Source organism: Pelecanus crispus, chromosome 5 (genome assembly GCF_030463565.1).
Source record: "Pelecanus crispus isolate bPelCri1 chromosome 5, bPelCri1.pri, whole genome shotgun sequence".
In the NCBI taxonomy this organism is placed as follows: Eukaryota; Metazoa; Chordata; class Aves; order Pelecaniformes; family Pelecanidae; genus Pelecanus; species Pelecanus crispus.
In genome coordinates, this window is record NC_134647.1 from 77,308,174 (window position 1) to 77,321,416 (window position 13,243).

The window sequence follows — 13,243 nt, forward strand, 5'->3', positions numbered from 1 at the left end:
GAACAACACATAGAAAGGTCCACGTAATGCCCATTGCAGTTTAGTTCATCTATGAAACTGAAAAATCCCCATTTGTTATCTTCAACTTTTACACAGTAGTCAATGAACACACTTTGTTAGTTCCTTATTTATTTGGCTAATCCTGCCTACACTTTGAGCAGATAATTTCTTTTTTTAACTCTTTCTTCTGCAAAAACCTTCTGCAATAAAACCACACTCCTTTATCAGAAAAGTTCAAATGAAAGTATTTGGGGGGAGGGTTGCTTTGCTTTTAAGAAGGGACAAGCTATTTATAACACACAAACACCTCAGTGGAGCACCAGAAGATAGTCACTGGCTCAAAGCAAAATAGAAAGGTAAGCCTTGCCGAGTAGCTACTGTGTGCTGCAGAAGTAATGCAACTGGTACCCGGGAAGAATTGCTGTGCTTCCCCCAGAGAGCTTTCCTCCTGCCAAGCAAGGCCTGGTGCCATTACAGAGCTAGCTTCAAAGGGAATTGTTTTCCCCGTGGGATCACCCTTGATTGTACATATCTGTGCCAAAGTTAGTCAGACTAAAAGAAAACAAAGACCTTTCCAAGGGGAGAAGCAACAAGAGTGTGCTGCTGCCTCCTTTTCCTCCACACAGTTTACTCATTAGGGCCAGGGATGAAGTGAACTCCTCAGAAGCAGAAGTGGTGAGGAGCAGGGAAAGAGGAGAAATGTCAGGACCCAAGGGGCAGTGCTCCCATCTTCTGGCTCATCTGTCCTTCCAGCGAACGCAAGGCTGCAGCTACCCAGACAAGATATTGAATTAAGAGTGCACTCCACAGCAGGAGACATTAAGGAGACAGAAAGGAGACAGAGAAGCCAGCTGTCCTACTGATCTATGTCCTATAGATCCAGCTTTGGCATATAGAAGCCTGGATAGGAGACCTTCCTACAGGGTGCAATGGGCAGTGGCGTTTTCATTGTTGGATTCTCTAGTGTCTCATATAGTGTGAGTTTTGTGCTTTAGGCCTTTCCGTAGCCTGGATCTTACGGTATCTCCATCTTTTACCTGGCTAAATATCTTCACCTAATGGGTAGAAACACAATTATCTAGCCTCCCGATAAACTGAAATCATATCTGACCTGGGGTAAGAAATCAAAGCCACTTTCCTCCTAAAGGGTAAATCAATGGTCAAAGATGACCAAATTCATTTGGTATTGCCTAAATCAGATTTAGGCACGTTGGAGTTGGTGGGCATAAACACCTTCTTTCTTCAGGATGAGTACAGAGACACTGTTAGATCCCTTACGACGCAGCTGAAACAGAAAGACTACAAAGGCTTGAATAGGAGCCAAAGCACATGTCCCCAGCAGTCTTCCTGTAGGGTCACAAAATAAGACAGCACTTAATGGCACTGATTGGTAAAACTGCTTGTCTGGGTGTTTATGAAAGGTGCCATAGAAATACTTCAGAGACTGAGACAAAACGCAATCATGGACATAAGAGACAGGAAGGTTTGGGGCTAAAACACATGACATGAGAAAAGGCTGAAGGAGCTACAGTTGCTTGGCCTGAAGATGGAAAGGTTTGGGGGAATCTAATTACAACTGTCCATTATCTGAACGGGGGTTGTAGGGAAAACAGAAAAAAGCTGAGGAATAACAGGCACAAGCTGCAACACAAGAAATTCTAGCTCCGTACAAAGAAAAAGCATTCTCACTGCAGAAGTCGTTAAGTGCTGGAGGAGGGGGCCAGAGACATTGTGTAATCTCCATTCTTGGAGATTTTCAAAGCCCAACTGGACAGAACCCAAAAACCTGAACTAACTTCAACGCTGACCCTGATCTCAGCAGGAGGTAGGACCAGATGAGTTCAAGGTCCCTCTAACCTAAATTTTCTGGTTTTCTGCACAAGGGGAAACTGCACATTGTAGTTTTCATAAACAGCATTGCACAAAGGCATACAACATCATCTTTCTTGCCCTAATTGGAACAACTGGCTGGACGTAAGCTTCAGTGAACTGCCTATATTAAAAACGACTAGTAGTATCTAACAGTTGCACTGATCTAATAAGCCTGACTAGGAAGAGACTGGCACTTTCCATAGTATTTAGCTGAGGGTACTTCTACTACGCACGTTGCGCTTATATTAGGTAAAGCTATTAAATGGCATAGCAGAAATTTGGAGTAACCAAGAAATGTTAAGGATTCTCTGCTATATTAATAGAAAAGACCAACTGAAACAAATGGATGTTTGCTCTCTTAGTGCAAAAAAGGTCTCCTTTCCCAGTCTTCCCTTTCTCTGTTTACTGAATGTATTCATAGCAAACTTTAAGAATAGACAGATGTTGGCTTAGTTTCAGTAGTAAATTATGAAAAGAGCCTGAGATTTCCTTGAGAGTAGTTTATAAATTGGAACCAAAAGCATCAACCTGATGAATGCACTGTACATCTTGAAAATTAATTACACACCTTGTAGTGTTTCTAGTCATGTTTGAGATTCACGGACGCGCCAAGATTATCCTGGCGGGTAGCCAGCGCAGGCAGAGGTATGGAGAAAGCATCTCTTTGCAGAAAGTCACATGTACGCCAATTTCTCAAGATGTTTTGCCTCAGAGCAATTAATTTATTATGGCTGTATTTTTATCTGTCAAACTGATAAGAGAGGTCAGGTTATAGTAGAGCTTCGAAGCACAACTCATCTGCTAATGAACCACCACACTTTCCCAGGACCCCAGTCCTGCATGGTCTGCGTGTAGTTATGGAGGAGAAAGCTGTACTTGTATTGCCCTTGTGAAAGCTAAGAAGAAACACAGGTCCTGAGCTCCAGGCAATGCAAAGGTCTTACGCATGCAAATAATACCCCGAGGCTGGAGACGCTGCTCCAGCACTTCTGTGCGCTGGCTGGGGCCAGCTGTCTGCGCAGAGAACAGCTAATAATCTAACTTAAGGTTGTGCCTAAATATCATATCCTAACCTGAAATATTTGGCAACTACTTGTATTTTAAAATATTTGCAATTATATATTTGTATTAAAAAATAACAATGCATGTGATCTGTCCAAAGTATTATAAATTGAAGTATAAAACAAAAAGCTTAAACGTAAACTGGCTTAAAACAGTCAATTTAAAAATTACATTCAAGAGTATCGCTACTAAATCTCAAACTGCAAGCAAAATTGCCAAAATTTTGGCAGTTCTGATTTGAAAACAGCACGTTGTTTAAATGTTAGTAAAAAAAGGGAAATCATCTGAGAGCATGATGGGAAATAAAACACATTCTCCACATCCTGCAAATGGATTTCTGTGAACAGTGACAGGTCCTGAGAAAGCTAAACACAAATAAATGCTGTGTGAAAAACGACAGCAAAAGATTAAGTATCAACTAATTATTCCTTGCTGACTTGCTGCCTGTTAACCCACTATCAAGCCAAAAGGCTGTTCCAAACTTTTTTGGCCAGTCGTTTCATTTCTGGTCCAACATGTATTTTTATTTTATTTTAAGGCTTTCAGAAGCTCTTGGCAGTACACAAGGTTTTGGGAGCAGGCAACGCTCTCAACTCTTTCCTCCCAGCATGACAACCACTACTTTCTTTACCTATCAGTAGTCAGTTTTCTTTGTTTACCCATGTCTGCACAACATCTGTCTTCACTTATTGTTCGCTCAACCCATTAATCCCCCAAATTGTAATGGCTCATCTTCTTGAAGGAAAAGCTGGTTTGGGTTTTTGGTGTCAAGCGCTTTCCTTCCACCTTCTAGGAGGACTTGAAAAAGTCACAACCTTACTGCATCAGGAGGGGAGGGAAAAAAACGAACGTGGGCTTCGGAAAAAAAATCTTCTGACCCTCCTGTGGCACAAAAAAAAATCCCCAAAAGGAATTGGGGAGGGATGAGGGGATTTGGCTATTTGATCGTTCCACACCCCTGTTCTGTTCAGTCTCTCTTGTTCGTTTTCCACATTCCTCCATGCTCACGACTACTCTGAAGGCAGGATATTTGGGGTGCTCTCTCCACTTCAGCAATCCTAGCATACACTACTTGCTTTCCCTTTCCCAGTATGGGTAAGGGAAAGACAAGGGTTCCAGCAGAACTGAGAGTAATTACTCATCAGGTTGCCCATTTCCTACGTGATGCTGCATCTGCACTTGGGTAAATTAAGGTACCTGGCTGCAACCAATGCTCTCCCGGACACCAGGCCAAGTGACTGGCATAGGAAAGCCAGCCAGATACATTGATTATGTATGTCCTTGAGCCACACTCAAAGTACTATTCCTAAAGGCTGAGGCTGTATCTTTACGTACATTTCACTGAACACATTTTATAGCAGCCTACCAAAATGAACAAGGCATAGCTTTGGAGGTAAAGCATGCACAGGCTGTCCCACCAACTCAGGGGAGAAGGAATGTTAATTACTCTAGCTAGCATCTTTGTATTTGGCAGAATACTCTTTTCTTCAAAATACAACTGCCAAGAAAGTTTTAATAACAACTTAAGTGTTAACACATTCCTAATGGCAGACAATCCTGTTCCTGGACAAACTCTAAGCACTGCAAATGGAATAGAGCTAGCTCTGCAGGTTATGTACTGCAACTGGAAGATACACTTGAGCTGCTCTTTTTTTGAGGAGGTTTCCTTAGTCTGCTGTTCTCTGAACCACTTTTTGCAACCTTGTTTACACACTATGCAAATAAGAGCACGAGGGACCAAATTCACCCACGGGCAGAAAGTTGCATCAAGGTTCAATGCATCATTTTGATCCCAAGCAAGCACTTAAAGAAAATGAAGTCGTGTGTGGCATCTGTGCACAGGGGGTGGAAGGGAGTTTCCCTTCAGTAAGGCATCTCATATGGCTATCTAGAAATGCTGTTGAGTAATTAAAAAAAAAAAAAAAAAGGAAAGCTCCTTCATCTGCTGGTGACACAATAAAAAAAATAATTAAATACAAGCATGTCAAGACTGGAGGCTTTACCCCATTTCTGCAAAGCTCTGTGCACGGAGGTGCTCTCCGCCAAGAGGCAAATAAGCTCAGACTGCACCCACTCTGCCGTGCCGCTGCCACCCCCAGTCCTGTAGCCTCCACAGTCCTCGCCTGAAGTTTTGTTAGAAAAGCAATTCTCAGGCTGTGGCAGATGAGAAATGAGAGAAATTGTTTATTTCTTTACAGAGGAGGAGGGTGGGCTGGAGGGATGAAGACAACTGAAACCATTGCTGCATGCCTGTCTCTGGCATCCCTCACCTGCTCCCGCTACACTGGGGAAGTGCAAACTGCCTCCCTAAAACAGCCTCTTCCCTTTCCATCCCCGCAGGCCACACACATCTACGGGTGCTGCCCCTCCTCCGATGAGAACTTGGCTCAGCTATTAGAAAAATCCGGGAAAAATCCCATCATCATGAAAGCATATGTCCCACGTCGAGCTCAACGTGAAATATCAACAACCAATCTTACCAGGCAAACAACAAGCGACTAATGGAAGGCAAAACTACAAAGAGAATGGGGGGCAGGGGGAAAACGCAACTGAAGAAGAAAACCAAGCTTTGTCAGTCGCAGGGAATGATGAGAAAGAAAAAGGCATTGGTGAGAATAATGGTGGGAGGCTGCTGAGATATCCCACAGGGCTCTAGCAAAACGTTATCAGGAATGAGTCTTGTCTTAACCATGCACCCCAGCTGTTTGTATTCAGCTGAGTATTTGCAGTTAACATACTTACCAGGCAAGGATGACCCTATTTCTTACTTCACCACTACGGTGAGGGAACTGATGCTGCCACTCTCCTGGCAGATAAGAGATGACTAAATGGCACTTTACCCCACCACTTCGGGATGCTGATGTTCCCACAGCGGTCTCTAGTGCAAGCTGCACATCTGGTGCAGTTATAACAGCTGGCACATTAAAAAAAGAAACTAAAACCAAGACAACCCTATTTCCTCACTGACATCTGCATCTGAATGTAAAACCAAATGAATACACAATTTCACTTTTTGCTTTAACGATGCCAGCCTAGACTAAGCCTTCATTATACGCAGAGGCTTGCTTGCACAGCCCTAAGTGCAAAGGTAACTCAGTCACAGCTTGCCACCCCCGAGGACACCCACTTGCAGTGGAGACACAATCAAAGCCTTTTCACTGTACAAGGCTTCTCTTTTATGAAGAGCTTGCTTAAATATGTAAGCAATTTCATAGACAGAAAATCTGAGTAATTTTCAAAAGGTCATCTTTTCCAAACTGGTTGCTTTAAACTTTTGCTCTCATGCTGTAGCTGGTATTTTCTTTAAGTCACCGTGAAGGAACCGAACCTAAGGTCACTAATAACAACAGCCATTTACCCTTTTCATCTAGTAACAGATTATACAAATGTCCTGTTATTAAAAAAAAAAAAAAAAAAGCATTCTCACCTTTTTTGGGTACTTGTGCAACACCCGCAGCTATACATATTGCAATAAAAAGGAGAGTTTTCCTAAAAGGGAGAGAAAGAAAAGAACGTGAGAAAACATCTACAGTTTCAGAACTCCAAGGAATTAGAAGCTTGATTCAACATCTGAAGTCAATGGCAGGATACCATTCACTTCAGCAAGTCCTGGATCAAAGCCATCACATTGTACAACTTTCCACTGATGCTGAGAAGGCATTTTACACAAAAATCAAGAATTATGTATGCCCTCATATATAGTAAATATATTTTACACTGGCTTATATTAATAAAGTAACTGCATCTGGTTTATATTTTCTTGCAGCAGCCTTCAAATATGAAAGCTGCTATGTAGTAAATTTCTTCCTGGGGTGAAAAAAAAAAAAGTTATTGTAAAGAAACCTTAAAATAAAGGATAAGTTAGTGCCTACAGGCTATCAGTCTTGTCACTATGTCACACCATTTTACTATAAATGAAAATGTTGTGTCACACTTTTGTTCCTGTATTATAGAATTTTGTCATGTTACAAACAAGACATGCTCTTCACAAAGTAAAAAAATCCCATCACATTTTGACTTAAAAATTCATGCTCAGATAGAAGAGTGCAATACTGATAGGTATCATAGGCTCACTGATTGCAACAGATATAGATTATGTGCTCAAAATTTGCTTTAAATGAGAAGTGTTGGATATTGGGCAAAGAATACATTTTTAGTATGGTTAAAAACAGACTGTCTACTAGTTTTTACTCAATTATCATATTAACCAGATTAGCGTCTAATCACACTCTTATCAGTGACTAAATCTTTTAATAAATGAGAAATATATTTTCTGTTAATGTTGGACATCCAGGCACAGAAACAGATATATGTAACAATAATAGTAACCCATATCTATTTCATTCTAAGAAGAAATATTTCTAAAATATCAGAAATATAGTTCTGATACTAACTACTCAACTCATGCTCAAGCCTCAGCTCAATGCTCTTGCTCATTAACATGTGTAACCTCATTGACCTTTCATAATATTAAATGCTAGATTGACTAAAAGCATTTGCTGGACCATGCCATAGAGCACTTGAGTATCTAGAAAAAACAGTATTTGAAAGTCACACAGTTGCAACCAAACACCTGTAACTTCATGTGCTGTGACTTTGCCAGCTAATTAAGTCAGGTTTGCACAGCAAAAAAAGTGCAGGAAGAAAACCCTACCACTTCATACAGGAACATATGGTTCAAACAGCAATAACAGACAGGTTCCTTCCACTGAGCGTTCACTGCCAGGTTGCGTTCAGCTCAGAGGATAACGTGCATAAACCAAGTGTTAGTAATGCTACAATGACAAGAAATCATGCTATGATTTAAATATTTTTATATATATATATGTATATATACACACACAGAGAGCAGTATTTAGTGAAAAATCTTAATATTCCTTTCAAGGGTTTGCAATTCAAACATTCCAGAAACATCCAAGTGCATGAAAATCACAGAGCAAAAATCTGGTTTTATCAATTTGTTCAGTGAAGCAAAGAAAAAGAAAACCACCAGTCAAAATTCATTGACCTAGCAAAGGATGGGTTTGATTACTACTTCTCCTTCCACTTAGGCAGCTTTACTGTGGGGTTTCACCCCAGCTTTCAAAGCAAGTGCCCCTTAGGGGAAGGGGGTACTTCACAGCCAGTGCTGCTGCTTCTTGCGGGCCCCCTCCCCAGCCCAGCCCAGCCCAGCCCAGCCCGACCCAAGCAGCAGGTAGTTCTCAGCCATCCCCTCCCCAAGCCCAGCCCTTGATAGACACTTGGCAACCAAAGCCCACTGGCTGAGCCTTCCCCCAATTCCTGTTATGAGGAAAAACACCTGTGGCAAATGCCAGGAGGAGAAGAGAAGCATTACAGACCCAAGCAATTCCCATTCCTTACAGGTGTGCTGGTTCAAACAAGAATTAAAAAAAGAGACTATCTACCACCACCCACTCTCCAGCTGGCAAACCTCTCTGCTGTCCTTTCCTTTTCCACCTGATCAGCAGCCTGGGCTGTATTCACAAATTGCCACACTGATTTTTCAGGCAAAGCACTTATTTAAACAGGATTTCAAATTACAGGGGCAGGGAAGAAAAGCTTTATAAAATTAGACTACATATATTTCTCCTGCTGTGATATGCCTTAAAGAATCTCCTGCAGCATTCTTCAAAACACCTGCTCAAAGTTTTCAAACCAAATAAGTGGGCCAGATCTTGGACAAAATTAGGTCCGTTGGTTATACACCTACACATGGACTTGTATATTGTGGGAGCTTAAGTTTTGGCAATCAGAACAAATGAATAATTTAAGGAACAGTAAGGCATGATAATGGTAATATTTTGTCATTGGTATTGCCACAGTAAAACGATCATGGTTTTCAGAAGAAAATGCACAGAACGTACAGGATATTCAAAGATATGCATCATTGCTCCAGTTTTGATCACAGAAGGGGAGTGGGGTGGAAACTACACCTTACAAATCCCAACATGCTTGTAAGGGCATGTTTTTTAATTATCCACTGCAGTCCCTAGCTATTTCTTTCTTCAGGCTTTCTCCTGCTGCAGCCATGAAATGTCTACTGGAGCAGTTCTGCCACTCCAGCAAAAGACCTAATATTGACTGTTGTCCAAAGAGCAGGTCAGCTATGGGACACTCACTTTGGTTTTTTTTCAGCTCTGAAGACCAGAATTCAAGTTGAGAGTTTCCGTGTCACACAATGCATCATCTTTTGATCTAATAAGAAGCTCAGTGACAGGAGATAGGTATGTTAGGAAGAAAGTCCATGCATTGCACCGTATCAGCTAAAACTCAGGACAACTCTATTTATTTATTTGACTTTCACGAGTGCAAAATGGATTCACAATTAAAAATCACACAGGACATCTTAGTTAACTCCAAAGTCAGGATGCTCAAAAGACCCTAGAGCCCAAAATGCAAAGATGACTCCTCTTAACATTACAACAATCTCTTTTACAACATCAGCCAGGGACAAGCTGTGTGTCAGGTATCTGCCTTCATCACCTCCCAGCAAATGTTGTAGGAAGGCAAGAAATTCCAAAATGCTCCCAGGGCTGTAAATTACACAGATGTAACTGGATATATAGAAACATTTAGTGAGAGTTAAAGACAAATGTCTGGCTTACGCAGTGCTCTCCAGCTAATGTTAAGAACAGATGAGTGATCAGCTAAGAGAAAAAACAGGGACCAGACACAACCATAGAGCTGGAGGTCCTCTAACATGTGGGAAAGTTAGTCGTCTTCCTACGTTTTTTCACAAAAAGTAAAACTTTTTGTAAATGAAGCCACATGCAACCTAAAGTGAAGTTGTACAAGGGAGCCCTCCATAGCTGAAGATGAAAAAATGAAATTGTCTTTCTGAGAGAGCCCATTCATGCAAACCCTCCCTTCTTGGTCAAGATCGCTACCTCTTTGCAGAGCAGCCAATTCTCAGTCTCCATTCTGACACCAGCACTGCCACTAAGCCACCAGGCTCCCTGCTACGTAACGCATACATGGCTCAATCCATCGCCTGCCATAGCTGCAAGAACAAAGCAAGCAGCGCACAGAAACCCTAGACTGCAAACCTTAGCTGAGCCCATAGCTCTTGGGGACACCTGCCCTGTTGGGACATGACAACAGAAAAATGCAAGAGCACGTGGCAGGGAAGACTCCAGCCGACTTGAATTCTGGCTATTTTTCCCCTTTAATATCACACATGAAGCTGTTCCAATACCCCTTGGCTATGTCCTGCCCTAGAGTCTAGGTATCTCTTGAGCTTCCTCCCCTCCTTCTACCTTTTCATCCTCTCTCCTGTTTTACACGCAAGCACAAGCCGAGGGCAACTGTATCATTGTTTGGAGGAAAGCACTATCAAATGTGGTTGAGCTATTCTACCACTTAAAACAGAGTTATCTTTCTGATAATCTTTGACATCTTGCAGCTGTTTGCCTCTTCCTACAAGTGGACAGTGACTATCCATGTTTATTTTTTTTCCATTAGGGGTGACAAATGGATGAGGAAACCGATAAGCTTCAAAGCAAGTTGTGGCAAACGATGAAAAATTCCACCCTCTGAAGACTATTCAGCAGCGTACAGAGCTCGGGTCTGGTCAGCGCACAGCGGTATCCTCTTCATTCCAGGCTGGTTTCCTAAACCTCAAGTTTAAAGGAGGAAATGCCACTAGCTGGCTGCCAGAGAAGGTAGGAAAACCTGTTCCCAGTGTAACTGGCACAGATGCGTTCAACCTTGAGCTCATCAGAGATGATTGTTTAAACACCAGCACCTGCCCCACGTGCATTGCTTCACTGGATCTCCTCTGAGGACTGCTGAGGAGAATGGCCCAGTTTGTGTCCATCAAGCCTGAGAAGAGCTTTGGGAAAGGTGACAGCATCTTGTGGATAGAGATGCCCTGGGCCTCTCAAAGACCCCAAGCTGTTAAAAACCTTATCTTTTGAGATCTGAGAAGAAAGATATCTTCCTTTGCCACTATAATGAGATCAGCCAGCAGGTCCAGTGCTGCCTCCCAAGAGGCCTACTATCAACATGGCTTGAGGGGACACAACAGCCTCCAAAGCCTTTCCTGGGTGACAGTCGCACACCCTTTGGGCACGGATGCAGCTGTGCACCTAACCAGCGAGGGGGAAGCTCCTAAATCCTTCACCACAAGTTCACAATTGGAAAGAAGGGAAAAAGGGAGAGACACAAGATAAGGCGAGAGGTAGAGGATCAAAAGTTGTATTGCTCTTTCCTTCTGAGGAACAGTGGCCTAAGGGGAATCCTACAACAGTGCTGTGGTTCGGAGAAAGGAAAGTCCCTGCCTGGTGGCCCAGCCACTCTCTGGAGAGCATATGGCTTAAGATGAAACTACCACGTCCAGAAGAACAGTCAACTCTGTTAGTATTTCTAAAAGGAGAAAAAAATTAATGGAAAAGGTGTGATTTTTAGAACCATTTTATGAGTACGTCCCCGACTTCTTACACTAGTTCTCTTGTCTAGATAGCACACACTAAGTGTTTTCTTCAGTATTAAGACAAAGATATACAGCCTAAATTCCCACTCCTGTGAAATACTCTCTTCTTTCAGGGTTTGTGTCTGTACATTTTGTAGTTCGCTCTTCAAATGTTCTACAACTCAGCGCTCGCGAAAGACAAGGGTAAGACAAGGCTGTTCATGTTTTAAAATTAAACATTCCATCGACAACTTTAGTGAGAGATTTAGGAGTCACGCAGCCGTAGGAGTTTCATTTATTTAACCTGCAGAGACACCTCTATACAGGTAGCAGGTCTGACCTAATGGCATTTCCACAAAAAGGTGGGCTAGGTTGCAAGGGATTGCCTGGTTTGATATATGCTAAGGAAACCTGATCCTTTTGCGAAGAATTCTGGTTTCTTAGCACAGGCAAGCAACCGGGTTGCTTTCTCTCTAGTCAAGGAAATTAGGTAAACAAGATAGAAACATATAGATACATATTCTGAAGCCATCTCCCATTTTGAACTCGGGTAAACTGCATCTCTGCTACTGTACTGCTTTACTATAATCCGATTTATGGTTCTCTATCAACAATATCCCTTTACAGATATCAAATAAAACCCTTTTTTAAATTGCACTCAGACAATTCCTGAAGAAGTGCCACAGACACAGCCATTAAACATGCAGATCACCAAGGAAGGCCACCTTCAGGCAGCCACGTAACGCCTCTGAAGCGTTCAAGCGCACCCAGATTATACACCAGGCACGCTTTACCAGCATAATCCTCACCACAACACGAGACAAATCTGTCTCCGTCCCGCTCGGAGCTCTCAGGAAACTTAATTTAAGCTGCAGCCAGAATATAAGAAGCACTTTACAAAAGGAGACACATACTGGTAACCTCTATAATATCACTACAACTACCAAAAGTTCGCTATCGTCTTGCCTAGGCTGCTTTTAGGCAAACTACAGAGGAGAGCGGAGCTCTACCTTCGCATCGCAGATGATGCTGCTTTAGAAATACCTCAGCCTGTCGCAGAAGGGAGTCAATGCAGGGCACCTCATCTGGTCCTCTCCCATCCTCTCCCTTGAGAGCAGCCCCAGCTCTCAAAGGCAAATTCCGCGGGGTTTGTTTCTTTGCCGTGTTTTAATAGCGAGCTACCGAAAGGAGGACGAGCAGCCGGACCACTCGTGGGTGCAGGGGCTCGCCGTGCCCCAGGAGCCCTGCCTGCCCCCGGGGGCGGGGGCCGGGCGGGCTTTGGGCTCAGGCAGCCCCGCTCCCCTGCCGCGCGTGGGCTTCCACGGGGGAAGGGACGACACGAGGGTCCTGGACGGGGCCGGGAACACCCAGGAAAGCAGGAGGGAGAGGAGGGATAAGGGGGAGCGCCTGGGAGGGCTGCGGCCGCGGAGCCGGCACCGCGCAGCCCCCGCCGCTCCTCCGGGGGCAGCCGGGACGGCGCGGGGTTACGGCCGCTGCTCGGGGGGTAGCGGTGGGCGGACAGCCCACCCGGGCCGCGGGGACAGCCCACCGGGGTCGCCGTCCTCCGGCCCCGCGGTGCGGTGCGGTGCGGTGCGGTGCGGCCGGGGGAGCGGGGCCCGCCCTCACGCCTCCCCGGCTCCCGCTTACGTTTGCGCCGCGGGAGAGATGCGTCCTCGCCTTCTCCTCTCGGCTCCCAAATGCATTTGTATGCATTTGCCCGGGCAGCGGAGATCCGAGGGAAAACCGGAGCCGAGCGCCGCGCCGCCGCAGGGTCAGCTCCTGTCCATGAAACCCCGCCGGCCCCGAGGTCTCCGCCGAGCTCCGCGCAAGCCCGAGGGCGGCCCGCGGGGGCGGGGGGGGCGGGTTGGGGGGGAGCCCCCGGCTGCCCGCGGAGTCCGG

General features: G+C 44.3%; 1 protein-coding gene across 1 annotated transcript in view; it reads right to left on the bottom strand.

The window, feature by feature from the left end:
• COL24A1 (collagen type XXIV alpha 1 chain) overlaps positions 1-13,243 on the bottom strand; it is a 171,227-nt gene that overhangs the window by 138,694 nt on the left and 19,290 nt on the right. The window contains exon 4 of the mRNA XM_075711229.1: positions 6,362-6,423. Coding sequence (XP_075567344.1) covers positions 6,362-6,423 — 62 coding nt within the window. The remainder of the gene's footprint in view (positions 1-6,361; positions 6,424-13,243) is intronic.